The following is a 26,711-nucleotide window of genomic DNA, read 5'->3' on the forward strand; positions in this document are numbered from 1 at the left end:
TTTTTTTCTTTCTGAAGGAAGAAATATGAATTATTTTCTCAAATAGGCAAAGCAGAGGACCTCTTTAAAAACCATAAGGTTCTGAGGCTCACAGTGAAAAGGAAGGGAAAACTAATCATACAGAGGGAAAAGAGGACAAATCTGCATTTCATTTAAAATCACTGTAGTTGAACTTCAAATTACTCTACCTCACTTCCACCTACCTCACATTCTATTAAGAACTTATTTTGCCCTTCATCTAGGAATAATTATATACTGAACTGCATCACGTATGCATTAGTATGTGGATTCAAGTACATAGGCTTAGCATAAGCCAGAAAAAAAAAGGAAGGAAACACATTTGAATAATGTTGACTATTGCAACTGCATTCCATTCAATGGTTGGAGATACCCAAGTAAGTATGAGATGTGGGCAGTGGATCTGCTCTTTCCTCAGGCATATCTGTGTGGATATCATCTCCCAGTATCTTGATGTGTTGAATGAGCTACTAAGGTTTAAAGAAGTCTATTTTTTCATAAATGGCCTTCCACATTTGGGGTATAGCTTTATATCGTACATTATTCTTTATATTATGCATATTTACGTGTAAATATTATTTTGTACAGAGTTTACAAAAAAAAACTATGTACACTATATCATATGGGTAATTTAAGGGATTTTTCAAGGATATTTTTATGGGATGACTTTGGAATCTAGCCTGTGCAAAATTGCCCACTTTACTGACCCTTTTTCAGAATCAGCAGAGGCAGGATTCAAACATAATCTGAATTCACAGACCATACTTTTTCTATCACACCAGGGAATCTAAAATCTTGATACTTTTAAGACTCTTCATTAGATTATCCTGGGGATCTTCTATCTTCCTTTGTCAAGGTCTAACTTACAGTAAGATATTCTAACACTTGGAAGAGTTCATGTAACTATTTCCAAGCAATATTTGTTGAGCACTTACTAGATGCAAGGTGCTACTGGTACACTATGGCTATGGAATCATCTTTTTCCAAAAGCAGCTCACAAATTGAGAAGACAAAATGAAGAGTCTAATAATACAAGAAACTCATCACATAATTTGTAGGCAGGGGTCAATAACAGGGCCTTGTCAGTAATGATAAGGAGTTTGGAATTCATTCTAAGTGATAGGGGAAAATATCTGAGGCTCTTAATAGGGTAATGAATGATCTGATCTATAATTTAAAAACATCATACCAAGTGCAATGTGGTTATCAGATTGTGAAATGTGAGGGGGAAGAGAGTGAGTGAATGTAGGAAGAACAATTGGAAGGCTTTTTTACATGGTAGTGATGGATATAGGTAAGAAACAAGCTAGCTGAACTTAGGAAGGAAATGAAAGAGAAAATAAAACAATTATAGAGATATAAGCTGCTTTGAAGGAACAACAGTAAAACACAGAGAAAAATCTGAAAAACATAGTTATCAACATGGTTTATAAGCATGGAAATGACACACAACAAAGTGGAAAAGTACTAAGACATAAAAATCAGTGGAAAGCAGATTATACTTTCAGAAAAGAAAGAGGATCCAATGTATGTATAATTGTTGGTCATGAAGAGACCAAAAGAAGTGAACAGGAAAAAATACTTAAAATACGTTTTAAAAAAATGCCTGAAACAAAGACTTAAATCCAAGACTGCAAGGATTGAAAGGGTACAGTATACCAACAAAAAGTGATGAGAGTTAATACCAAGGCATACTCTGGTGAAGTTATTTCACTTCAAGTATAAAGAAGATTTATGGGTTATGCAGAGCTTTAAAAATGAGTCAAATTTATAAGAGGTAAAAATAAGGCTGGTTTCAGACTTCTCTCCACAGTAAACCCCACATCAGAAACAGAACCAAACAGTGTCCACAAAGTTATAAAGATTTTATATTCTTTCGGGCTGTGATTTAGCATAGAAGCAAAATTCTTAAGCAGGCAAAAACTCAGGGAACACAATATTTATGAGCTTCTACTAGAATGTAAGCACCGTAGTGGTAGCGTCTGCTTCCATAGTGTTTTACATTTTCTCGCCAGCACCCAACACACAGAGCATTACACATAGTAGACACTCAATAAATGTTTGTTGATTGAATTAAAAAACTTTTTTATAAAACGAAAATTGGACACTTTCTCATTCAGAGAGTCCCAGACTGTTTTTTTCATCAGAACCACCTGAGAGCTGTTAAAGAGAAAAAGAAAATACAGATTGCCCAGATTCACACTTTGAGATTCAAACTCAGTTGGGCTTGGGTATCTTGATTTTTAAAAAGCTCCCAAATAACCTCAGGGAAATTAGCCTAATGCTTGTCAAACCTCAGTTCTTTTAGTATTCTCTTCAAGTTTTTTTTACCTTATCTATTTACCCAGACTGTTAGTTACTTAATGTTTTCTTTAAATGAATCTGCTTTTTAGTAAACTCCATTAGTTTTGATAGGGATCTTTACATCACAGCAATACATGAAAAACTAGTTTTCAATGAACTGCCCAAAAACCAGAAGAATGTTATAAAAATAAATACAACGAAAAAATGTTCTTAAATTCTAGACAGATACAGTCACCTGGAAGGACTTAGAGCTTAAGGTCAGCTCTCAGTTTAAAAAAATTAAGATTTATAAGTGTTATTAGACGGGTTAACACAATATTAACTCAAAGTAAGACTCTGGGCTTCATGTAAGCAGAACAATTTTAAAAAGAAATGAAAAGAGAAAAACTTCAGTTATGTGATTCAAAGACAGTTACTTAAAGCTGTCTTGTACCAAGAGAAACACATAGTCCAGACTCTGGGGAACACAGTAATCTTTGAAGGTGACCATCATAGTATCCGGACATTAGGTGATTAACATATGTTGATTTCAAGTATTTATAGGTAACCTACTTTGTGTAAAGTGCAAGTCTGGGTCTTGGGAATAAGACAACAAATAAGATAGTCTCTGTCCTTAGGTTGTTCAATGCTATTTCACATGCCTTTTCACAGAGTTATTTGCATAAACAAAGAGTAGTCCCCCCTTTACACGTGGTTTTGCTTTCCGTAGTTTCAATTATCTGTAGTCAACTACAGTCAAGAATATTAAATGGAAAATTCCAGAAACAAACAATTCGTAAGTTTTAAGTTGCGCGTTGTTCTGAGTAGCGTGATGAAATCTAGCAGACGTGACTCACCCCTTTGTCCATACCCTGCCCGTGAGTCACTTAGTAGTCCTCTTGGTTATCGAATTGACTGTCGAGGTATTGCAGTGCTTGTATTCAAGTAAGCCTAATTTTACTTAGTAATAGGCCCAAAGCATAAGAGTAGTGATGCTGGCAATTCAGATATCCTCTTACTGTGCCTGATTTATAAGTTAATCTTTACCATAGGTATGTGTGCATAGGAAAAAACATAGTATCCATATATTTAGGGCTCTGTACTATCTGCAGTTCTGGCCATCCACTGGCAGCTCTTGAAATATACTGCCTGCAAATAAGGGGGGCCCACTGTAGAGAGCTGGGACCCCTGAATGGTCACTGACTGCGTCTCTCTCACCCATGTATGGCTGCAGCTTCCAAACCCAAAAAAGTGTGGGACTGTGTCTTTTACATTTGCTTCCTATAATCATAATAGTACCTAATGCTTCCAGAGGGCTGCTATATGCCACCCCATCAAGCACATGGCATGATTTATCTCACCTAATCCTCACAACCACCGTACAAAGCAGGGATGGTAAGTGGTGGTTAACCTCATTTCTCAGATGAGAACATAGAGGCACAGCTCTGACAGGAAGCCCTATCCAGCCTGGAGAGCATAAAACTACCTACCTGACTAGCTGAGATCCTCACTATAGTAAGGCTTTTCTTCTATAGTATTACCTGCTACTGCTATTTAAATCCCATTTCCTTATCCTGGTGTGATCAGAAAAGGAGCACGTGACTCTAATGGTAGTCTCATTAACTTCTGGTGTTAAAGGGGAAAATGCAGAGAATCAAGGCAGGTGCAGATGGGCACTGTTGGACCGGAGAATTAATTTAAATGATAAGCAAAACAAAGGGAGAGAATAAGGGGAAGATTTCACTGGAGGTTAAGAGAAAAACAATGGGCTCTTTTTCTAAACACAAAAGGAGAATGTAAGTGGTAAAGAACGAAGCCAGGCTGCTGGAGCCTGGCAGGGGGTAATTTATTGATTGACAAGTAAGAATGTGACAAAAAGAAAGACATAAAGGAGGAAAATTATCTGCTGCAGTTTTCACAATGGGAGATGTCCAAGGAGGCAAGAGATGTAAATTTCCCAGGGGAAGAAGATTATGTAGTAAAATTCTTGTCTTCAAGTCCTCAAAAGGCAAAGCACTGATTATTGTTTGTTTGTTTGTTTTAAAGCATTGGGTTTGATGCTGAACAAGGATCAAATTATACAAGTGGCCCTTGACACTGGCAGGTGTCTGAAGCTGTTTGGAGTACATGAAAGTTAGGGCTAAATATTCCTAAATCTCATAATGATTGAGTCAGAGAAGATCTAGATTTGCTTAGGGAGTGGGCTCAATGGATTTCTGTGGACTCTCCCAGAGAGGGGAGGAGAGTCTAGAATTGGAGGCAAAAGAATAGCTTCTCAACCAGGATACTGCTGGAGTAGGGGCATGCCTTGAAAGACACAGAAAGGGTAAGCAGAGTTCATCCAAACATTACAGATGAAAGTTACATTATCCCTCTTGACAGGGGAAACCACTAGTAGAAACTGAGATAATTAAGGACAGCTAGGGAAAATGGAAACCATACTATGGTTCAGCATGCAAACAAACTAAAGGGGGAGGACAAAGCTCCCTTCCTATATAAGCAGTATATGCAGCTGTTCAGTTTGGAGTGTTCATTTAACTTCTTGTTAATTTCCAAGTCTTGGAAGGAGTCTGACTCAAGACTCTCCCCAACTATTTATTTTTCCTTCATGAGAACTCTTTCATTTAAAGTGAAATTCTATTCTAGATATATTTATAGGCATGTAATTTCTTTTGTCTTGAATTATAGAAAATGAGACAAACCAGCTCTTGAGTTATGACACCAAATACAGAGAGGCATTTTCATTTTTTAAGGTTGCAGATTTAGGCAAGCTAAGTTTACAGACTGTTTGGAATTTCAATCTCTCAACATATACGACACTTGCAAATGCTTCTGCTCATATATTTTTTTTCTTCCCCAGAAGGGACCAATGCCAATAAAGCTCATCTGCCTGAGTTATGGCTTTTTCACTCTGATAATCAGTAAAAATTATGCAAAGGCACAGTGCTGTTATCAAACAGAAATAGAGAGCAATGTAATTCTACCTGATAATTTGGCCTGGCACATTGTTTTTCCAGAATCTATCTCACCACAGATGCTGGCAGAATGCTTTCTATATAAAAAAAAAAAAACCAGACCAATTAAGGGGAAAATTTCTGGAAAGTCAATTTTGATATCCAATGTTGTATTTGAATTTGCAAATGTTAAACAGGTTGGTAATGAGCTTGTGCTGGAAGAGAAAAATAGAATTTTTTTTAATGATCAAGACAAAGGAGAAAATATCAAGAGAACTTCTTTTGGTTGTTTTTATTTAAGGAAAAGTGACCTACTTGGAATGTTTCTCTTTATTGCTAATGGAAAATAAAGACAGAAAGTCTAACATCTGACAGTGGATCCTTTGACCTAGGCAGAAAATTCTGCATTTCTGATGACTGATGGTTAGAGGCTGAGGCGGAGAAACTAAAGGAAGATTCACAACCAGAGTCCTGGGTCAACTTTTAACAACTTTACAGGCAGTTCTTGATGGCACCCCCCCTCCCCAGGCCGCTCACCTGAGACGTGGCTGCAGCTTCTTCCCTACAAAGGAGTTACTACTAAAGCACATAAAGTTTCTTAGCTCAGGGAGAACTTGAAAGTTCACTGGTCCTTCAAAAACAGGTATGGCGGGCTTCCCTGGTGGCGCAGTGGTTGAGAATCTGCCTGCTAATGCAGGGGACACGGGTTCGAGCCCTGGTCTGGGAAGATCCCACATGCTGCGGAGCAACTAGGCCCGTGAGCCACAACTACTGAGCCTGCGTGTCTGGAGCCTGTGCTCCACAACAAGAGAGGCCGCGATAGTGAGAGGCCCGCGCACCGCGATGAAGAGTGGCCCCCGCTTGCCACAACTAGAGAAAGCCCTCGCACAGAAACGAAGACCCAACACAGCCAAAAATAAAAAATAAAAACAAACAAACAAACAAAAAAAAACAGGTATGGCACTGTGGGAACACCCTTACTTCAACTTATCCAGAGAGATTCAAATTGATGATTTATTTTCCATTATCTCCTAATCTTTGCTTACAGAGTTTCATTAAGAATCTTTAATGGGAATTTCTTTTAGGCCAGAGATGTGTCATTCACTAAAGAGTCTTAAACATTAGGGTTGATATGTCTTAGGCAAATAAACTCTAACCATAGGATCAAGTTAGAAGTCTCTTCCCTCTTACCTATCCTCACAGAACTGTATGCTTCTCTCCAAAAGCAGCAGCTGGGGTCTACCAGTTGTCTCTCTGTTCTGAGACTTCTTGATTTCCAAACTGGAGCTAGTTACCTATTCTGGAATGGTCACTGCTAAAAGCTGGATACTGTGTTAGTATTTTTTTTTCTGATAACAACTCCTATGATGTACGTACTTGATTGATGATAAAACTGATACTTTGAGAGCTTAAGTAAAAGGCCCAAAGCCATACAAAGACAGAGCTGGGATTTGAATGCAGAGCTGTTCCTTTAAAGTCTGTTAACCGCTACACTAGACTCTTTCCCAGAATGGTTCCCACTGTGGGCTTTCCTCCCCTACCAGAGGTTAAGTGGAAAGAAGTTGGCCTTACGTTTCTCCTGGCAATGAGGATATTTTGCTCACACCTTCAGAACAAACAGGCAATTATTTTGTTTTATTGTATCCATATGACTTGTTCCTTCAGCTCCCATATCTCTTTGTATACTGTCTTAACTCATATTTTGGGTTTGTTCACATAAAATATATTGCATTTCTCTTCTAGGTCCTAGGGAATTTTAACTGTCAGCCAACACATTTCAGGTTATGTTGTAATTTTGAAGATATGCTTCTCTTTAAAATACGCAAAGTGTGGAAAAGAAGAAAGGCTCCTCCATTATTGGCAGCAGGAATATCTGGGCTGGACAAATACCTGGCCCCCTTTTCACACAACTGCCACTGACCAAAGTCCCTTTCAAAAGCTCTGGGAACCGGATTTAACTCTGTCTATCCTGGAGAATGAAGCAGTTCCCCCACAGTTTTGCTCACTCTGTCTAGAGTAGCCCAGATGAAACACAAAAGAGTGTTTCTTGAGGTCTGTGGTATAAGTTAGTAGTTTGAGTTTACTCTGTGCTGGGGCTTCTCCACCTGGAATCTTCCAGGCTCTCATGTTTTGCTAGCTACTTGGTATTTTATGGACATGAAATGCAGTGAGGATTTGGGCGCTGCCCAATCGATTTCAACTTTTAAATCTATATTGAACATCTTCTGACTTCCTGTCCTTCATTCAATCTTTTTTCAGTTTTATGCTGTTTTTTTTTTTTTTTTGCCCCGAGAAATACCCTGATATCCTGGATGATAAGAGAGCAGGTTAGCCACTGTTGGCCCCTAACTCTCAGAGATTTCTGCCCAGTGAATGAGAGAAAGGAAAATGGCAACAATAGCAATGATGATTATGGTGATTACACAATCGGGAAATCTAGGACCACATAGACAGCAAGCGCAGTACCAAACTTGCTCCCCTTTAGAGTCTGGGAAAGCTTTGGTGGCTGCTATTGCTAGATTAGCGATAGAAGCCTTAGGAAATGCCAGGGAAACAACTCGCCCCTTCCTAGAGCCAGTGGGCATTTGTCTCTGTCGTTTCTCTGGGCATGGGGCCCTGTTCTCTCTGCATGGATAGCAGAGCAAATCCTGTTTAGGAGCCAAGCGAGAGCTCTTTGATATGGTTCTGCACTGCTACACAACCTCAGTCCTTGCTTTCTCTCTCTCTGGCCCAATTCTTGCATGGAAAATTGAGGTAATGATTTATATGCTGTTAGCAGTTCTGACAGGTGCACTTGATCTTGGCTTCCACCAGCCCCAGGACTAATCGGAAGCTTATCTTTTCCTTTGTGTAACAGGGAGCTGTCAGGTTCTATGACCCTCCCAACAATTCAATCACTCATGGGAGGCTTCACCTTGGAGGGAGGACACCTTGATATTGGAGGAGCTCCATGGAGGCCACGCCCTGACATATATCAACACAGTGGCAGTCAAGGGCTAGAGGGCAACATGGCCACACTGACCAAATGCCACTGGCTTCTGGAATTTAAACTTGTCATATCTGTCAGGAGTTTTCTAGGTTGTGCTGGCAGCTTTTCTGCCTTGGTGTATATCCTGTCTTGGGGGTAGAACATTGAGCTATTGAGCAAAGAAGAGCTGTGTCAAAAAATGACCAGAGTAGAGAAGAAAGGGTTTGCATTGCTCTTGGGAGAAAGAGCAAATTCCCTAGCAAGGTCTATGATGGCCGTAACCTGGCTGCCTTGTCACCTGCATCTTGCTGGTACTACCCATCCCCTGGGATCAGCATTCCAGCCACTTCGGCCTTCGTTCCATCGCCTGTTCTCTGGCGCAACTTCCCACCTCAGGGTCTTTGTCCACGGCATTGCCTCTGCCTGGAAGTCTCCTCCCACTCCTCTCCTTACCTACCTCCTGCTTCAGCTCTATTATTAACTGCTCAGGAAATTATTCTCTGTGCTCCCTGAATGGAGCAATTCCTCCATCATCTCCTCTCCTATGCACCTCTGCAGCCCCCTTCCCAGTGTCAGTTTTATATCAGGGGCATTTGATTCACGCCCTTCCCACCAAAAGAGACTGAGGGCATGAGGTCATGGGCAGGGAGCGTGCCATTCATGTTCACTGCTGTAATTCTAGGGCCTATCACCATGCCTGGTTTACAGTAGATACTCAATAAATACCTATGGAATTAGCGAAAAAATGAAAAAGCAAGAGACCTAGGTGGCACCTATGTTCTTCATTGATTTGACCATCAAGTAGGGAAAGGCACATTTCATCAGGACTGGTGTGACAGCCATCTGAGAATTCACGTGCAGAGATGACTTTATTATGGGAAGGAATAATGGTAACCAAGTGTGGCTTTGTTTTGTCACTTCTGTCTCAGTATCTAACCTGACAACTCCTGCTTTCTTGTCTGCATTGATAGTCTTATATATCCCCGCCCCCCTTAGGATGTTTTTCCCAGATGCTCTTTGAATTTGGAAAGCAAATTATTATTTTTTTTAAATCAAGCTTTCACAAGTTTCTAAACATCTGCATGTTTGGAATTGAAAGGGCAGGATAATTGGATGAAGCTTTCACCTTGTGGCTGGATGTTTTGGCATTAAACAGACAATGTCCTCATTTAACTCAAAGTTGCAGAATTCTCAACTCCTGAAAATAATTAGAGGAAGCGGGATCACAGGGCAGAATAGAAAATGTCGAGAAGGGGTTCAGGCAGTGTTTAAATACATAACAGGACTGACCGTGATGTCAGGCATGGGTACACGAGGTTGGTGCTGTTACTATTTTCAAATAAATGCTTGTAGCCAGCTAATGCCTCACTGAATTATAAGCCCCATGTGAGGGCAGGGACCACACATGACTCTATATGTGGAACCTTTTTTTAATAAGTGCATATTAGATAGATGATAGCTTACACAGAAGGAAACATTTATGAACAGTGATGGTTTTTAGATTGGCTAAAGGGTCATTTCTGTTTCAAGAAGTCTCTGACAATAGGATAAAGCCCACATCGGCCCAGATGGGTGAGAACCATTGCTATTGGGAGGCCAGATAACATGGTGGTTAAGAGTGGGGGTCTGCAGTCAGACAGTCAGGGGTGAACTCTGGTTCTGCTACTTGCTAGCCAACAACCTTGCACAAGTTGCTTCCTCCATATGGAGCTCAGTTTCCTCATCTGGAAAATGACGATAATAGTTTTCAGCTGATAGGGTTAAGGTGAAGATTAAATGAGGAAGCACGCAAAGTGCCTGGAATAGTGTCAGGCACTAGAAAGTTCTCAGTTAATGTTAATGAACTTGTATGTCAAGAGGGAGGCTCTGTTAAGGCTCTTTCTCCATCATGGGATTCTGAGACTGGACGGCAGGAAAATGGGGGTGGAAACGCTGCCAGGCTAACCCCTGTTCCCTGACCCAATTCTTTCCGTCAGCATCTCCCAAAGTGAGGTCTATCGCTGTACTACTCAAAATGGACGCCTGAACTGTTTGCTAATGGTCCGTGACAAGATAAGGAGCTCAAGCCAGAATCAGTGCACTGCTTCATCCATTGAGAAAGTCTTGCTATGGAAAATAAAAGTGTCAGCTGAACTATACGGTGGATTAGTGATGTGAACGATTCATATTCTGGTACAAGCTCTTTATCTTGTTGTGGACCGACACTGGGCCAAGGACCACGTTTTGAGTAAAATGTTAAAAAGAACAGTAATCCCATAAATTGCGAAAAGCGTTTTTCGTGGTCAATTAGGTTTGGTGGAAAATAATGCATGCACTATATTTTTCTTCAACTTTGATATTGTACATTAGTATATTAAAGGTCTTGAGAAACCCCAAAGTAAATCAATTTGTTTAAATGTATTTAAGCTAGGATTTCCCATATTTTCTTGAGCAAGAAACATTTGTGAGCATGTATGTGTGTGTGTCTTTACAACCGCTTTTAACATTTTTTCCGGTAAAGAACACGAGCTCAACTGATCATCTGACGAAAACAACAAATTATGAGTGTGATCTACTCTCCTCCATTCAACTACATACAAATCTAATACCTTTCTGGTAGAAATTCCTTTCCTTCTGGCTCAATCATTCTAAGGAAACCAGAGAATTAAATCTTTTTCCAGTTGATAACAATCTCCTTTAACATAAAACTACCCTTATGAAATATTTTCCTCCAACCAGTTTCTTATACTTACGCACCAAAGAAAAGAAAGTATCTTCCTCTATACACTAACCTCTAGGGAAATACTTAAAACCTTTTTCTCGGGTAAGGACGCGTATTTAAAATCAGTGCATCAGTGGAAGTCTGGTTTGCAACGTACTAAGATCAAAGTGATCTTGTTTTCTACTGAACTTGACTCCAAATCCATTTTGTGTTAATGATTTTCTAGAAAACTCTTATGTATAATGAGCAGAGGCCTTAGAATTCCTCCTGTGATTTCAAATGAGTTCTTTGCATAAGTTGGTAGCAAAAGGGACCTAGGCTCATATTTTTTATCTCTATTTAAATAAGTCCAATGAAAAACAAATACTATAAATCAGCTCTAGGCTAACATTCTAACATTCTAAGGTTTCCTGAACAATGAGCTTCTTGGTACTTTGTGCCGTGTGCCCGCCTGCACACGCATACACATGCATGTGTAGTTTCAGGGGCTGGACCTCACACCTCTTACTCCAGCAAAAGTGAGCTCATATTGGAGAGCCAGGACCTGGTCTGGGCACAATGTCTTTCCCATGACACTCATAATTCAGATAATTCCATCTGAAAGATTTAGAAAATGGAGATACTTTTCTTCCTCGAATCATCCAATTATGCCCTGGATTTTCCATTTACTTTAAAAGTATACAGAGAGCCCTTTAAAGGAAAAGATGGAGAAAATCATTCTAATAACTTCTCTTTTGAGAAAAATCCGTCTGGGTCAGTGTGAATTAGGTTTGACCCAATGACAAGATCCTTGCTTGCAAAGCCTGGAAAAGGTTGGCAACCTGCCCCAGGCTGACCAACCCACCCACATCTCCAAAATTCAGACCATTTAATGACCAAACTTAGGAAGAGAGAATGGGTCATAGTCTAGAATGCTGTGCCTCCTGACCAGGGATTCTCGAGATAAACTGCACCAGAGACCATGGAAACATCGAGATTTTCTTCTCTAACATGATCTTTTTCTTCTTCTGGTACTAGTGGACTTCTCAGCTTCCCACTGTCACTGAGTGTACCTGTGGGGAGTGTCATTTACTAGTTCCTATCACATTCGAGAAGCCATGGCTGCCTTCCAAAGGGGCTGGGAGCAAGAGACAAAGAGAACTCGATCTTAAGCCAGGTATAGGATTCTGTTTATATTTACATTTATCTTGGATCTAATTACTACATGGTAAATGCAGCACAACAAAGGTAGCTTTGAGATGAAAGAAAATATTTTATTGTCAGTGAAAATATTCTGAATCCAAGGCAGCTTTGGAGAGCCAGGGCAAACACACATTCAAAATAAAGCAGAATGGACTGCTGGATTCACTGTTATCAAAACATAATGCTGCTTTGAACTTTTTCAATATATTCATCAGACTTTCCTGAAACTCCTGGTTGTCCAGGTGAAAGACAAGATGGGAAGGAAGAGGAGAAAGGTCGTAACATATACCGAGCATCTGGCAATCATAAGGCATCACACCAGTACTGTCAACACATTACTCTATTTTATTAGCATGACCTCTGTGGGAAGAATGTAGGATGAGTTCTATTTTTCAGATGATGGCTGAGATGTGGTCAGAGCCCTAGCCCTTTCTTGGGGGCTCTGTAACATGGTGTTAAGATCACAGACTCTGGGGTCAGACCGAACCTGGTTAAAAATGTGACTCAGCCCCTTAGTAGCTGCAGCCCTTGGGCAAGTAACTTCAGCTTTCTGAATCAAATGTCCACATCTGTCAAATGGGGATTAAAAACAGTACTCAGCCCATAGGACTGCTGTCAGGCTGAAATGAGATGGTGCTTGCATGCACCTAGCAGAAGGCCTGGCACACAGTGTGTCTTTAACTAATGTCTGCACTGTTGTTACTGTTACAGCACACTGGCCATTAGGTGGGCTGCCCCCCAGATTTGACCAGGAGTAAGAGGGGGAAAGAACCTGAGTTATAAAGGGCAGAGCCGTACACACAACCCAAATGTGCTTGGCGTGCAGAAACTCACTCCAAATCAAATTACTCACTCAGTGTAAAGGCAATATTAGTGTGGCCCTCAGATTATTCCGTATAGAGCCTTGAGGTAGGAGGAGGGAAGCAGGCAAAGGAAGAACTTAACAAAATCAAATCAGAGAACCTCCACTTTGGAGTGGACCTCAGTGGTCATTATGCCAATGGTCCTCAAACCCAGCTGATCTTCAGAACTACCTGGGATGCAGCTGAGAACTATGGGTAGATCCCTTGGCCCTGTGCCTGGACATTCTGAATCAGTCAGCTGGGGATGATTTAAGACATTCCTAGACTCTGATGATCACCCAGATTTGGTAAACCATGATCTAATTCCACGCATCCTTTCTGCTTCACCTCCCCCCACCACAAACAAAACGGAAACCCCACCTGGGCCCAAGGTTCCCGCAGCATCTACCATCTCCTTCATGGTTTCTCCTCTAGTCCCTGTTTCCTCATATTTTAGCTTATACCAAATATTCAGATGAATATATCAGGCATTCTATTTAATACAAGAGGCAGGATAGTAGTATGGATTTTAGAATCACAAAGACATGAATTCAGGGACTTCCTTGGTGGTCCAGTGGTTAAGACGCCATGCTTCCAGTGCAGTGGGCACGGGTTCGATCCCTGGTCAGGCAACTAAGATCCCACATGCCGTGCGGCGTGGCCAAAAAATAGAAGAAAAAAAAAAAAAATAAAGCCATGAATTCAAGTCCAAGTGCTACCACTTACAAGTGTCTGACCTCAGGCAGGATGTTTAACCTCTCTGGCTTTGGGTCCCACATCTCTGAAATGAGGTTTATTTTATTACCTTCACTATAGGTTTATCTTGAAGAATAAATTAGCCAACATATAGAGCATCCCTGGAACAGAGCAAACGCTAGTATACGTCTGCTGCTCTTATTATTATTTCAGTTAGTTCCTTTGCCTCACATTGAACCCAACTAATGCTGTCTCACTGAATATTAGCCAAAGAACAGGACAGGGACATCCACAAGTGTCACCCCTAAAAGGCAAAACATGCCAAAACACTGAGGCTTGGTGGTGAGGGTAGTGCCCGGGGTTCCTGTGGAGTGCTTTCTGATCCCATAAATGAAACCCCATGACACAGACTGATAGAATCAGATAATGATGGCAATCAATAACGATAACAGAAATTATTATTTATTTTCATAAACACAGAGTATGTGCGTCCTGCTGAGTTACACACATCACATGCCAGCATTCACTTGTGCGGTAGTCAATCAACAGGGGATTGCAACATCCCCTCGCTGAGACAGGAGGGGGAAGGGATGGAGTGGAGGTTGAGAAATTACCCACACCAGAGTGACACATTCACAAAGTTAATCTAATCCAGGGGCCGTGCGGGTGCCACTGCAAGCATGTGAATATGGAGTAGCCTTGATTGATTTTGCACTGCAGCAGCTAAACGCTTCATTTTTATTTGCAACAAATATAAGGAAAGGAAAGCTGAAGCTGTAAAAGGATTGGCTATGAAGCCCCTAGAGCAGCAATACATCATAAAATGAAGCCTAGAAAAATAAAAATGGGTAGGGGAAGACTGTATCTGTGTCCTAAGAGGCCTCCGTGGTCAAGCATAAGCCCAAAATGAAAACCTAAGGCAGTGATGGCCGATCCTGACTCAACCAGTAATTTGCCCTGTTACCGGCCTGGGATTACCCATTCTCCTGGAGTGAGCGTCACCACACGGTCACCACGGAGGCAGGAAGAAAGCACAAAGGCTGTGTCTAGACCGAACACATCTGATTCTCAGTTCTGCCTCTCAGAGCCTCAGTTTCCTCTTTTCTAATGGGGATAATCACATCCAGATCACCAGAAATAGGGAAAACAGCAATTCACGTCCTACTTGCCCCCCCAAGATCCTTGGGAGCATTAAATGAGATGCCCCCCCCCCCCCCCCCCCGCCGCAGCATGAAAGGCCATCTATCCCTCAAGATGCATGTTGAAAATTCCTTCCTGGTCCTATACCTCTCTCTTTCTGTTCTCCCTCTGAACTGCCATGGCAATCTTCTGTGCTTTTCTCAGGACGCTTACCCGATCCGGTGTTTCTCAAAGTTTGGCCCAGGGATCACCTGTGTCAGAATCACCCGGGGATTTTCTAAGGGGGATCTGGTCAGTGATGCTATTGGGTACAACTCAGACCTTCTAAACCAGAATCCCTAGTGATGAGGCCAGTGCCTGTGTTCTAAAATGTATCCCAGGAGACTGTGAGGGGCGCACTGTGGTTTGAGAACCACTGCTTGAATTAATTTCATGTTGCAGCGACTTGCAACCTTCCCCTCCTGGCCCCTGGAGGACAGAGCGCATGTTTCACTCATCTTTGTAAGACCCGCTCTGTAGTATGTACTTCGCACACTGCCTGGTGCATAGAAGGCACACAATAAGTAGGATAAAAAATACATTGAAAAGTTCTACGTGTCAGATGCTATTATCCGCATTGTTGTCTAGATCAAGGACCACGCAATAAATAGTCCTGTATGATGGTGAAGGGCAGGAGCTGTGGGATCAGACAGACCTGGGTTCCATTCTTGGCTTTGCCACTTATTATCTGTGAGGTCTTAAGCCAGTGTTTACCTCCCCGATCCTCTGTTTACACACCTGTAAAATGGGCATGATGCATAAGCCACAGGATTGTGATGAAGAACCAACTGTAAAATGTACAGAAAACTGCTCAGTGCGGAGTCTGTCCCTAGGAAGGGCTGAATCAATGTAGCTGCTTTTATTGGTAAACTTAAACCAGTGGTCTGTTTCATCAGTTCTCTAGAAAACAGATCAGGCAGTTAAACTAGTGGTTTCACAAAAACGATCATCTTTGGGAAAAAAGTTTGTTTAGCCAAGCTGTCTAATCCCATGACCTGTTGGCAATAATCCTCAAGAAGTTCCCTTCAGAATTTGGAGCTGGTGAACGCTCATGTCGATTTGCCATGGTGTCTTAGACTGTGGCTAGGAGGGTGTCTAAATTGCCACCAATGGGATGTGCAAACATCAGGGTCATTCTAGGTGGAAAAATTTTAGTCCAGGAAAGTCACAAGAATGTGTGTGTCCTGAGCTGAGAGAAAGACAGAAGCAGTCACCAGCAGAAGGCATGTGTGTAAAAACATGATATAATTGAATCTTTTCTCTAAAAAACAGTGCATCCATTGTGTGCTCAACCTGTGGCAGAAAAGCCTTTGCAGCCCTCAACCTCGCCCTCCACTCCCCCCAAAATCTAGCTCATACATTAAGAAAGCTTTGCCAAAGAATTCCGAGAGACACTAAGAACGAAATTCCCCTGCTCTGCAATCATGAATTAGTATTTTCTTAGGATGTAGCTGTAGGGAATCATAATGAAAAGCATCAGATTTGGGGTCAGATGGATTCGGTTTGAATCCCAGCCCCACCACTTTCTAGCCATGAGATCTTGAGCAAACAACCGCTTGTCTACTCCGAAACTCAGTTTCCACTTCTATGTAATCTATTCATTTGACAAACATTTCCTGAATACCTACCATGTGCCGGAGCTACAGGAGAGGAGACACATGGTTCCTGCTTTCACGGAGCTTACATTTCACGGGAGGGGGAGGGGAGGCCGACAGTGGACCAATGATACATCTGGCCAGGAGGAAAGTTAAGAATAAAGGGGCAGGGTAAGGACACCGAGAGTGAATGGGAAGATGTGAGTGGGCTATTTTCCCTACAGAATTCTAGGAGAGCTTCTCTGAGAAGCTCTGAGCTTCTCTGAGAAGGTGGCACTTAAGCAGAGACTTAAATGAAAGGAGGGAGGGAGGCTTTGGATGATCCAAACAGAACCCGAGAGAGTTACTGTTAGGACAGAATGATATAAGGGTATACAATCCAGCACCTGGCATATAGTAAGCACTCAAAAAATGTGGCTATTATTATTATTAATATTAATATTAGCTGTAAGGAATATCCATTAGAAAACTTGAGTTCATTACATCCCCTTCATTTTGGGGAGTTATGGTGTCACAGGTTGGGAGCTCACACCTTTCAGACAGACTCTGTGTAACTCTTTTGTAACTGGTTCAAAAGCACATTTCCACCTGGCCTAGGTTCCCAGGGCACTGGCAGCCAATCCTAACGAGGGAAATAATAACTCCAGGCTCATTCTGCACAGATAAGTACACTACGTATGATTTCTCACCACCCATCTCCCCTCCCGGGCTGATTAAGTTACACGAACTATGAGTTTCCGTTGCCAAGAAAGGGCTCTGAGGTCTTCTTAGCTGTGGGTATTGGGAGGTTGGAAAGAAGGGCATGGAGAATCTTGCTAAGTGGAACTACATAAGACCTCAAGGTGAGGTCAGAGGTCAGAGGCATGGAAACTCCATGTGTGTGAATACGTGGGTGAGAGAGAAAGAGGGAGGGAGGGGGAGGGAGGGAGAGAGAGACACATGCGTACATCCTGACCTAGAATAATCATGGCACTAATTATTAAGAAAAACATTTAAAATGCCTAATGTATGTGTCCAAGTTGAAGAGTCATAGCTCTTGATTTTCAATCCCAGCTCTCAAACAACCAGTTGACAGACACTGGGCAAGTCATTTTCCCTCTCTGAGGCAGCATCAGGTTGAAGGGCTCAGGGTCCCATAGATCAAGGTTTGATGCTTAGCATGATCTTGGGCATCTTACTGAAACTCTGTGAAGCGCATCTGTTCAATGGGTATTTAACAGTGAACTATACCTCATGAAGTAGCCAATGCAGATACAGTGTGCAGCATGGTGCATGGCATATAGTAAATGCACAGTAAATACTGGATCCCAGCATTTTCACCTGCCTTTCTACCTGGCTGGTCTGAAGATGAATCAGGGAATTAAGTGAGTAAACACTTTGTGATAAAAATGGTATTTTACAGCTCATAAGGTGTTATTATTAAACTATCATCATGATTATTGCTTTGAATGTTATAATATTAAGCAGGAGATGTAGTGTCCATAGAAGTGCTTCTCATAGTCTCTCCGGGTAATAAGTGATTGGATTTGAAAGGCTATCTTGCATGAAAAAAGGAAAAAAAACAACCACATGCATACTTTGAAAAGCTGAACCTCCCAGCACTGAAACAGAACAGGTTCATTACTCAGTGAGGATTAATTAGCTGTTGGGTATTATTAAACATTCTCACTCTCAAGATCCATGTAGAACTGGAAACTATGAAAGTGAACGAGAGGTAATCATAGTACAGGGAAGGAAAAAAAAAGCCACCATTGCTGGCAATGCAAATGTCAAGAGCAGAGCATGTTAGTAAATTATGGTCTGATTAACATCACATCAACTCATTCTCTGTTTGGAGTCATTGTTCTGAAACTACGGTTTTCAGGGTTGCCTGGTTCTTCTTCTACCACTGGGATCAAAAAGAAAGCAGGCTGGCCTTTTCAGTGTTTGCACTGAAAGAACACTGGAGTGTGGATGTTTACACTGAAATGAGGAGACTTGAAAGCCTAGGAAGGTAGACGAGATGAAATCAGATACGAGTTTTACAATACGATAGCAAATGTGTCTCATGAGCTGGTACAATAACTTGAAATGACTGAAGAGTAACAGAGGCTCATAAAAACAAGAGCGTGGAGGAGCCTTAGAGAGGATAAGAGTCCAGGGGTAACAGATCCCTTTGTCTCAACCACCAGGGGCTCATGATAAAAATGCAGATCCCTCTGGACCACCCAACGTGCTGAGGAGAATCACTGAGGCTGTGTCCTGGGAATCTGCATTTGTAACTGGCACCCATGGTTGCAGAACCACTGACTTTCTCCAGTCCTCTGCTCAGTTGCTTAGAAACTAAGCACGGAGAGAAGAAATGAGATTCATTGGCCCAGGGTCACAGATGGTTAATAAGGACGCAAGAACCAGAACTGGGGTTTTCTAAGTCCCAGCCACTCCTTAGGGCCTCCTTCCATGTTTGATATGTACAAGTCCACTTCATAACATCACTGTGTCACTTTGGGGACAATCTCTGTTCTAGTGGAACTTACATAGAGTCCTTCTCTCTTCTTCATCATGGGGATGGCATCCTCCCAGGGGCTAAACACAGGTATACAAAATCCCACTGGATGCATGGGCAACTGGAATTCACAGTGGAGACTACAGATGGCATCTGAGAAATTCCATCCACATAGCGAACAATAGCACGGTAACATCTGGGCAGAAGTTCATGTTATAAACTCCCCAGTGGTGCCTAATCCATCTGTTTTCTCCATACGATTGCAAAGTCCTGAGGGGTGAAAGACTATCTTGTTCCTTTTGTATCACCAGTACTGTGCTTGCCACTTGGTAGACACCAGTGAATAGCTTGAGGAGTGAATACAAGAGTATAAAAAGTGTATGAAGAGAAAAATGGGAATTTTCTCAAACACATAGCCCTACTATCACTAGGGGGTAATAACAGTCATGAAAATGATGATGATGAGAGTAAGACTAAAAACCATCAGCAGGAACTAATATCACTGAGTGCTTTCTCTGAGTGGGACACTACACAGGCTAAGCTCTCTATCACACACAATATTGTACTGAATCCTCACAACGATCCCAGGAAGTAGCGACCATCCCTCATCCCTGTTGTGCAGATGTGACATGGGAGGCACAAGGACTTTAAGTAATGTGTCCAAGGCCACCACCCAGAAAGGAATGGAGCCAGAATTCTAACCCAGGACAGAGTGACTCCATGTTCATACTCTTCACTGTTCTGCCCTCCAGTCTCAAAACCTCTGAGCATTTAGAGTATTAACCCAGTCTGATAAGGTAAACTTGTACGGCTGTTCTCCAGGTTGAAGGCACAGGCGGACGAGAGGAAACAGAGCAGCCAATGCTTGTTGGCCCAGAAGAAGCTCAGTAGAAGACCAGGTACCCATTACTACTGGGTACACACACGACAGCCTAGCATTATGGGCCGCAAAGAGTCTGTGCTCAAAAAGCATCTGCTGAATGAACAGATGAACAAATGAATGAATGAATGAACAAACCAACAAGCCAGCTAATCAGGCACATGATGATCATTCAATCCCCACATTTGCCTCTAAACATAGGGCGACAACCTCTTTCCCCCACAGGTATTGATACTTCTGTGTCTCTTCGCAGTTTTTGGTTTTCAGTAGAGCTGCTGGCATCTGAGAGCACATATTTTACCCAGTTCTGAAAGTGGCTAGGGGCCAGGGCTGGTCCCAACATGTGCCTGGCTTTACCGTTCACAATGAACACTCCAAAACTAAACTCATCACCCAGTCCTAAATCATTTTAATCTCTATCTAGAGAGCCTTCCTTTACAAGTCTGCTTTTAGAAATCCATTTCTAACACCATTTCCCTAACAGACATATCCCAATCTCCCAGAACCAAATATAATTTCTCCCTCCTTCGATCAAACTGCAACTCTCTGACTCTCATTGCATTTATCTTACTCTAGTTAGTGTCATAAACATCTGCATATTAGTCCTACCCATCCTCTTTCCTTACCAGACTGTGCTTTTCTGGACGGCAGGAAGGAAGCTACCAAGACTAATAGTGGAGATCATTTCTTGAGTACCAGCCACGGAATAAGGGCTTTCCATCCTCACTGCATTTTAGCCTCAGAAGCCCACACACAGTAAGGTACTAGGTTCACTGTTTTGCAGATGGAGAAACTAAAAATAACTTGCACGACTGAAGTTCAAAAAGGGAGTGACTAAGTGAGAGTCTGGTAAGTGGCAGAATTTGAACCCAGGCCTGTTTGATTCAGAAGTTCATGTTCCGAATCACAAGACTCCAACTTCCTATCTGGGTAGTTCCATGCCTGTACCTTGAAGGTGCTCAAGACATGTTAGATGATGCAAACAGACAGAGGCTAAGAACATAGTAATGTATGGCAGTGACCCTGCAGGCAAGTCCTCAGGGGCAAAGGGAAACGTGGATTTATAGTCATCAGAGCTTGGTGCCCGTCCTGCTCCTTCACCAGAGACTCAGGTAGGCGGGGTCTCTGCTTGATCTCCCTCCCTCACACCTGAGAGGGGCAACCTATAGCAGCAGCAAGCACGCGGCCAAACTTCCCCTCCCCTTCCCCTGACCCTGGTTGCCAAGGAAACTGAAAGACGGTGGAAAACCAGCCGTTGGGCTCACCCGCAAGGTTGTGATGGTGGCAGGATCCCGCAGCCGGCCCTCCTCATCTTTCAGATTGTAGCCTTCTGGCCTCTTATCACGCTCGCTGACTTTCCACAGCTTCACAGTTTTATCTGCAGAGGGCAACCAGAGGAAATCAAAATGACAGTGAGAGGAAGCTGATAAAGGAGCCTTTTTTTTTTTTTGCGGGACCCAGTTGGGGGCGGTTGCAGGGAGAGGTGAAGGTCACGATGGAAGGGACTGCTAGGGAAACTGGCTCAGGTCAAGGGCTTCAGTGCATAAATCTCAAGGCCTCTGAAGGCAGAGCTCATGTTTCAAAACGAAAACATTTATTGTGCTGAGACAAACGGTTTCCCTGACAATGGGCTGTTAAATCTATAGCTTACATTTAAATTGGATCATTCAATAATAATATGTCCTGAACACTGAATAAGAGTAGTCACAACATATGTAGAATTAACGATGTAACCATGTTAGCGCCTTCCGTGGAGAATTTACTTAATATTCACAATAACCCTGAGATGTAGGTCCAATTACTATCCTCATTTCAGCATCCCACCTCACTAAACACTGTCCCTAGCATGACCTGAAAGGCCCTCCGTGACCTGCACCCCTACGTCCTCACACTTTATGATCTCATTGTCTACCCCACTCACTGCCACTTCCTGTGCTCCTGCCACCCGGTTTCCTTACAGCTCCTTGTATAGGTTAATCCCACTCCAGCCTCAGGGCTTTTGCACTAGCTGCTCCTTCTGCCAGGAAAGCCCTTTACCCTCTTTTTCACAAGATTTGTTCCTTCCCTTTGCTCTCCTCTGTTTATGTCCCAGCCTCAGAGGGGGTCTTTCCTAACCAACCTACAGAAAGATGTTTTCCTCACCGTTCTGTATCCCCTCTTCCTGCTTTATTTTTCTTCAGAGTACGTTTCACTCTCTGGCAACTTAATTATCTCGTCTCCCTCACAGTAATTTAAATATCATTGGAGGCAGGGATTCCGTCTGTCTTGTTCCTCACTGTATCTCCAGCACCTACGACAGTGCCTGGGGCATAGTGGATGTTCAATAAATAGGAGTTGGATGAATGAATGCATCTCATTTACACAGTGCATCTTGTTAGCGGTACTCAGGGAAGTAAAATGTGAAGGAGATTCATGCAGATGCTTTCCCCTTGCAGTCTCTTTTCTGAGTCCCCAGCTGGAAATGACCTTTCTCAGCTTTGTACTGTCCCAGGACTCTACACCACTTGGTGACCCCTGTCACTCTCTACAGCAATAAAACAGGGGTGAGGACTCCAACGCCTACAAGAGGTAGGCAGTGCCCGGGGAATGAGTGAAAGGGGGCGGGGCATCGGGGGAGCTGGAGATGGCATGCCCCACCTGCAGGCTTTTGATTCCATCTTTTAAAAATTGAAGTTGAGTTGATTTACAATGTTGTGTTAGTTTCAGGTGTACAGCACAGTGATTCAGATATATGTACATACATATACACACACACACACACACACACACACACATATATATATATACACACAGATATACACATCAGTATATACTTTTTTCAGATTCTCCCTTATAGATTATTACAAAATATTGAGTAGAGTTCCCTGTGCTATACAGTAGGTCCTTGTTGGTTATCTATTTTATATATAGTAGTGTGCATATGTTAATCTATTTTTTAAGGAAACGTGTTTGGGCCAAACAGATCATGTCTGTGGTTGCATGCCTTTGGAGGCCTTTCTTATCAGATCCTGCGTTCATTATCTGTTCTAACTTCTCTTCTGGATGGCAGACGCTCGGCTGCTCCTCTGTGTCTTGCTCTGTGCTTGCACAGGATGGCTTTGGAAGCAGACAACCTTGGGTCCCATCCCCACTCCAACTCCCGCCACCACGTGGCCGAGGGCTGGGATTCACATGCAGTAGGCACCTAACTAGCCTTTGGGCGACAGACAAATGGGAGTAGCAGATAAAGCAGGAGAAAAGGTACAGAGTGGCCAATTAAGTTTGAATTTCAGAAACATGAGTAATTTTTTAGTATAAGTATGTCCTCAATACTCCCATCTTACAAACAGAGATAGTTAACTTCTCTACGCCTCAGTTTCTTTATATGTAAATTGGGGAAAACAGTGTCGTCCTTAAATGAAAGAATGCGTGTAGAGTGTTTAGCCCAGTGTTGCACTTCTAATCATGGTTCACAAATAGCAGCTGTTGTTAGAATTAGCAAACTGGGCAACTGTTCTGCAATAATAAGATGTTGCTCTGACAGCGTGAGCCTCATCCCATGATGATGTCGGCACATCTTACTTCCTCTCTGTAAGGCTGTCAGGGGAGGAAAGCCGCCCCTGTATCCTGCCTGTATTAGGATTCCCTTGCTCCTTTGCCCCTCATCTCCCTCCTCCATCTCTCCTTGGCAAATACCTTGTCCTCAGCGGTCTGAAATGCACATTATGAAGTGGGCTTCCCGCAACAATTTGGCTACTCTAACAGAGAAGGGCCCCTGTTTCCTAATATGTGGGCATCACTTGGGCTGGTCATGTCTGCCGGCACGCCTGTAAAGTCTACTAAGTGTAAGATTTGTGCATTCAGCCCGGCTTGTACTGAGACAGAAGGCGAAGAAGCCTTTCCCAGATGTTGGGTTGAATTTAGAATTTTCTATCTATACTCTTCTGGTCCTACCCTCTCTGAATATAGGCTGCATAATGACCTGCTTTTTAGGGTGAGAAGATGAAACATGGGCCATATTTATTCAGTCATTTGATTAGCTACTAATCAGAGATCAGAGTAGATTAGCTACTGTGGCTTAGAAGAACCCAAATCAGTGAATTTTAATACTGATTATTTTCTATTGCTGGGCTTTGGAATGTAGCCCATCCCGACAGTAAGGCAATTCTTCTCTTATATTTTTCTTATTAGGAATGATAAATTGCTATACAGAGAAAGAGAGAAATTGGAGGTAAAACATAAAGAATAAAAATCCCTAAAATCCCTGCAGTCTGGGACAACCATTGTTAACATTTTGCATAGTTCCTTGTAGTATTTTTTCTATGCATTTTTTTGAAGAGGGATACAAACCTATAATAATATCTCATATATAGATTTTACATTTCTCATTTTATTTTCGTCTTTTTATTACACAACTGGTACATAAAATTGTAGAAAATGAAAGTGAACATAAAAATAAAAAAATTAAAAACTCCCTCACTTCCAGTAGACAAAGACAACTACTATGAAGAATTTATGTATATCCTTGTATTATACTTGTGTGTGGAATTATATAACATTTTTAATAGCTTTTAATAGATGTATCATGCTATACATAGTTTATAATATGCTTTTTTCCTAACTATTTACCTATCCATACCAACATCTATTTCTACAAATACATAATGTATAATAGTGAGAATTAGTTAATAATTAAAGGTCTAGTAATGGGAGATTTATTAATAAACTATAGAAAAAACCATACAAGGGAATACCATGCAGTCATTGAAAATGTTACGGTATTTTAGGAGAAATATTTCACAATTAGGAAGATATTCCTGTTATTAAGTGTTATATTATTATATAAAAAAATCTGGTTGCAAAACAGTTACAGAATATGTCATATTTTTGTTAAGAAACAAACAGATTTATCCATGCCTCTTTGCTTTTCTCTTTAAAAGACATTAATAGTGGTTCTCTCTGGATAGGAACACTTTCCTTATCTTCATTTTGCTTCTCTGCATTTTTGAAATTTTTTACAATGAACACTTATTACTTTCATAGCATGAAAAACAAATTAAGTGTACCTTTTCCTCTCATCATAGGAATTAAGATAGAAGTAGACATTCTAGGTAAAGCAATGTGTCTTCATCTGGCAAAAAATTTTAAGGTCTATCTTTACAACTGAATGTTGGTTTTATTTTTCATTAAAATTTCTAAAGCTGGGAATGTATTCTAGCAGAAGACAAAAACTGTACCCAGCTATAATGAGATAAGCACAATTTTTTAAAAAAAGATAATTGATGGTGAATTCAATTCAATTCCCCATGGTTGGGATGCCTGGAGTTATTCTTGACTTTATTATCACACAATTTTTCTTGACTCAGTAGCTTGAAGCTTTCTGGATAAAAAAGTCTGAGGAACATGTGGCTGTTACTATGAGTAATGGCTTTTTCTTTTTTCTGGCTGGCTCTCTGAGTAGTTTATCATCACTTGCGGCAGCTTTTAAACACAGTCTTATCATCTATCTTCATTTTCTCTTTTGTACAGTAATTCCAATTGTCTTCTATTAATTTTTGCATGTTAACCTATTTGGCTTAAGGGAGATTCTCAACCTCAATATTAGTATAAAAAAGAAAATCACATACGAGCATGGGAATTTTTCTTCTAAGAATCATTTTGAGATGCTGTTGGCATACGAAATAGCATCCCAAATGGGAAGATAATATCCTTGTTAATCAAAAAACTATTTAAAAACTCAATTAACAGAACATTATGCTATATAATTAATCTTCATTGCATTTCACTGACTTCTTTCCCATCCCCCCCACAAAGTAGTTAATATGTCTTTTATGTCTTTGAATTTTATTGTAATAATCAATAGGCTAAATTTCATAATATAACGTAAGCTAGCTATAGAAGATAATCAGATGCTTTTTCTCTGCCTAAAGTAATTAAGTCAAAATCATCAGAAGTTTCTTCCATTCTAAGCTGTGTTGAATCTGCTGAGCCTTTGAGGGAAACTTAAACAAAACTAAAAGCGAAGCGACTGAAACAAATTCATGTGGCTTGACTTTCGGGAAATCAAGATAAAAAAAAGTAAACAAAACAATAAATGAGAAAAAATTAAATTACTTGGAATCTGGAAAAACAGATGAGTGGAGATCTGGTCATGTTGAGATAAGCTATGCTTGAATAACCCTAAACTGGCTATTTCAGAACTGTTGCTTTACAGATTTATACACTGGCTTTTTCATTTGAGGGATTTTTTTGGTTCATATGCATTAAAAACTTTCCCCCCCTTTTTTTCATAAGATTAAAATAAAACTCATTGTAAAAACTTAGAAAATAAAAACAATAAAAGGAATAAATTGACAAGTCACCCATAATGCACAGTCAAAATTAATCATGATAAACCTTTCAGTGTGTTTCCTTTCAGTCTTTAAAAATGTTAATATATGTTTGATCGTAGTATATACACAGTCTGCATTTTTTTTAACTTGACATATGAGCATTGCCCTTTCTTAATAAATGTTGGAGATGGGCAGAAAGCAAATCCCTTGTTTCTTGATTTATATTTAAATGTATACTCCTCAAAGACACACACACAGGATGATGAAATGAATCACTCTCCAGCTTATTTGCTTGGGAGATGGTGTTTAATTTGTATATACTAATCCTCTAATTGTTATGCTATTCAATTAGCACCCTTTCGTATATGATTTTATTCTGAATTGTTTTGAGTATAGATGGCCTCTTTCACAGCAAGGGTATTAAGAACTTTTAGGGTTGGTAATTCCACTGCATAAAGGTTTACAGATTAATAGGGAATCGGCTTCTGTGTTCAACCCCTAACATTCTCTCTCTCTGACCTATTTATATCAACTCTCCCTAAACCAACAAATGCTATAAGAAGAGTATGAAGGGAGAAGGGAGAAAGAGAAGAAACCATTACTTGATCAGTTTTTTG

At 41.2% G+C, this 26,711-nt stretch overlaps 1 protein-coding gene across 2 annotated transcripts in view; it reads right to left on the reverse strand.

The window, feature by feature from the left end:
• PPP2R2B (protein phosphatase 2 regulatory subunit Bbeta) overlaps positions 1-26,711 on the reverse strand; it is a 464,325-nt gene that overhangs the window by 78,424 nt on the left and 359,190 nt on the right. For both annotated transcript variants that reach the window (XM_068534531.1, XM_068534532.1), the window contains exon 5: positions 21,049-21,161. In XM_068534531.1, coding sequence (XP_068390632.1) covers positions 21,049-21,161 — 113 coding nt within the window. The remainder of the gene's footprint in view (positions 1-21,048; positions 21,162-26,711) is intronic.

This window comes from Eschrichtius robustus, chromosome 2 (genome assembly GCF_028021215.1).
Source record: "Eschrichtius robustus isolate mEscRob2 chromosome 2, mEscRob2.pri, whole genome shotgun sequence".
In the NCBI taxonomy this organism is placed as follows: Eukaryota; Metazoa; Chordata; class Mammalia; order Artiodactyla; family Eschrichtiidae; genus Eschrichtius; species Eschrichtius robustus.